The sequence below is a fragment of the Durio zibethinus genome, chromosome 27 (genome assembly GCF_047325235.1).
Source record: "Durio zibethinus cultivar Kanyao isolate XHJ-2024 chromosome 27, ASM4732523v1, whole genome shotgun sequence".
Taxonomy (NCBI): Eukaryota; Viridiplantae; Streptophyta; class Magnoliopsida; order Malvales; family Malvaceae; genus Durio; species Durio zibethinus.
In genome coordinates, this window is record NC_143188.1 from 14,070,632 (window position 1) to 14,072,707 (window position 2,076).

At 38.0% G+C, this 2,076-nt stretch overlaps 1 protein-coding gene across 1 annotated transcript; it reads right to left on the reverse strand.

Moving 5' to 3' along the window:
* On the reverse strand, window positions 1-1,779 carry LOC111280168 (uncharacterized). The gene has a single exon (XM_089756142.1). The coding sequence runs from the start codon at window positions 1,495-1,497 to the stop codon at window positions 115-117; it is 1,383 nt and encodes a 460-aa protein (XP_089612268.1). The 5' UTR covers window positions 1,498-1,779; the 3' UTR covers window positions 1-114.
* Window positions 1,780-2,076: the final 297 nt, after the last annotated feature.

Consider the following 2,076-nt stretch of genomic DNA (forward strand, 5'->3'; position numbering starts at 1 on the left):
CTGTAAAAAGACATTTTCAAACATTTTGAAATGATAAAAGCATACATTTTCCGAGTACATAATTCTATAACTGAATTTGAACACACATACCAACTAATTAAATACTAGTAATGTCTACTTCCTTGGAATGATGGTGAAATAAGTCTGAATAAAAGTGAAAAGGAGTCCTGCTATGGCGCCCCAAAAACCAAGAATCCTCCATTTTCTACTAGAATAATCGGAAGAGATACGTACTAACCACGAGTTGCAATACCTTTGGATATCGTCTATAACTTCATCGTATAATAACATATTTGGCACCAAGTTCCTGCCCATCCTACGGAAAGAATCAACCACTTCTTCATCACTGCCCGAGTAATTGTGAAGGATACCTGTAGCCCGCAACTCCTTAACATCTTCTGGTTTTTGAATGAGAGAAGAAATGAAGATTAAGTAAGAGGCGACAGCATAATCATTATCAAAATCTGGACACATTTCTAAAGCTACCAAGTTCATGAACTTGGAGGGTGTTGACTCATCCAACACAAGGCGTGGCACCTTTAGGCTTCCCAGAATGTTGCAATGGAAGGAAATGTTTTGAAGGTTGCATGTCATGTTGGGGCTCACTTCAATTCCTGATTCTTTGAGATCCATGATGCTCAGAAATAGCCTTTGATTCTTTGCCTTGAATCGGCACCAAAGAAGAAACCTACCAATCACGCCCCAGCTGTTCTTTTCTACTATTCCTGTCAGTAATTCTGTCCTCAACCTGTCCAGAAGGTAAGCGTAACCTTGCCCTTCTGCTTCTTTTTCGTCCAGCTGTATGATCTTCCTCGTTCTAGATATATTTGTCATAAGGTTAGCATTTATGAAATTTTTGATTGTTAGTTCCCACCATTCGCGTCGTACGGTTGAGCAGATCAATATCTTGAGGATTCTGTAAGGAAGTTGGTTTTCTAGCAAGAATAAATCAAGTTTCGCAAATGTCATGAGATCTAGCATATCTGAAGGGAATGACTTATCAAACTCACCGCGTTCAGCGTAACATACGGTATACAGCACTGCACAACCGTCCACGAAGAACATCCAAGCTAGCTTTTCATCATCGTAGTCTTCTATATCCTCCGGTTTATAATACTTCTTAAGATCCTTTATCTCTTCCTTAATCTTGTGGAATAGAGCATCGTCAGTCGTTTTGTTCTCCTTTACGAAGAAAGCTGCCAATAAACGTTTCATTCGCTCTCCCCGATCTAACTTCGGGTTGCCATGGTGCAAAGGGCCGAAGGCTACCATCCTCGGTTCAAAATATTTCTTGGAGTCCTCCTTGATAACGCCAACTAGGCGAGGTGTAACTCTTTGTATTAACGGTTTGGTTATTTGAGATACACCTCCTCCCTGGTTTTGTAATTCAAGCGATGCTGATTTTAATTTCATCCTCTGTTCTTTCATGAAATCCGATTGCTCTATCTCAATAATAGGAATTCTCACTTCCTCCGGGTTCCCCTGGTCGCTCGCCATCAAATTCTACCAGCCAGCTAACGGTTCAAAGGAGGTAATACAACGACTGTTAAAGGAAATTTGGCTGGAGTTGCCTGAAGAAATAAAGGACGAAAGGATAGAAGAAATGGGGAGTTAGGTTTCTCTGTTTCTACATGGCTATATTGGTGTACCCGAGCTGCAGAATTATGCCTAACACTACCCTTAAGATAGTAGCCAGCTTTAACTTTAGATTGATCCAATCTTCTTTATACTTTATTAAAATAACAAGTTTGGCATATAAATTTATATGCTTTAACTTTTCGAAACAGTGATAGTCAAGACCAAATTCATGAAATAATACGGATCGATCCAAAAAAAATTATAATCGGAAAAATTGAAAAATTTTATGTCGCTTAACAAAAAAAAAAAAAAATTTCTCCCGTTTTCTTCTACTTAACTCTGATTCTCTTTTGGTTGTGCTTGTAATTTGTTTAGAATGAATCACTATAGGTTTTTTCTTTTTTGCTGGAAGGATAGTAATACTTTTTCACTCACAGAATAATTCAACTGATTTATATATTATATTTAAAAGGCAATATCTAATAGATCGAGACTCAA

Excerpts from the sequence above, each read along its gene's own strand:
- LOC111280168 (XM_089756142.1), bottom strand. The coding sequence starts at position 1,497 with ATGGCGAGCGACCAGGGGAACCCGGAGGAAGTGAGAATTCCTATTATT.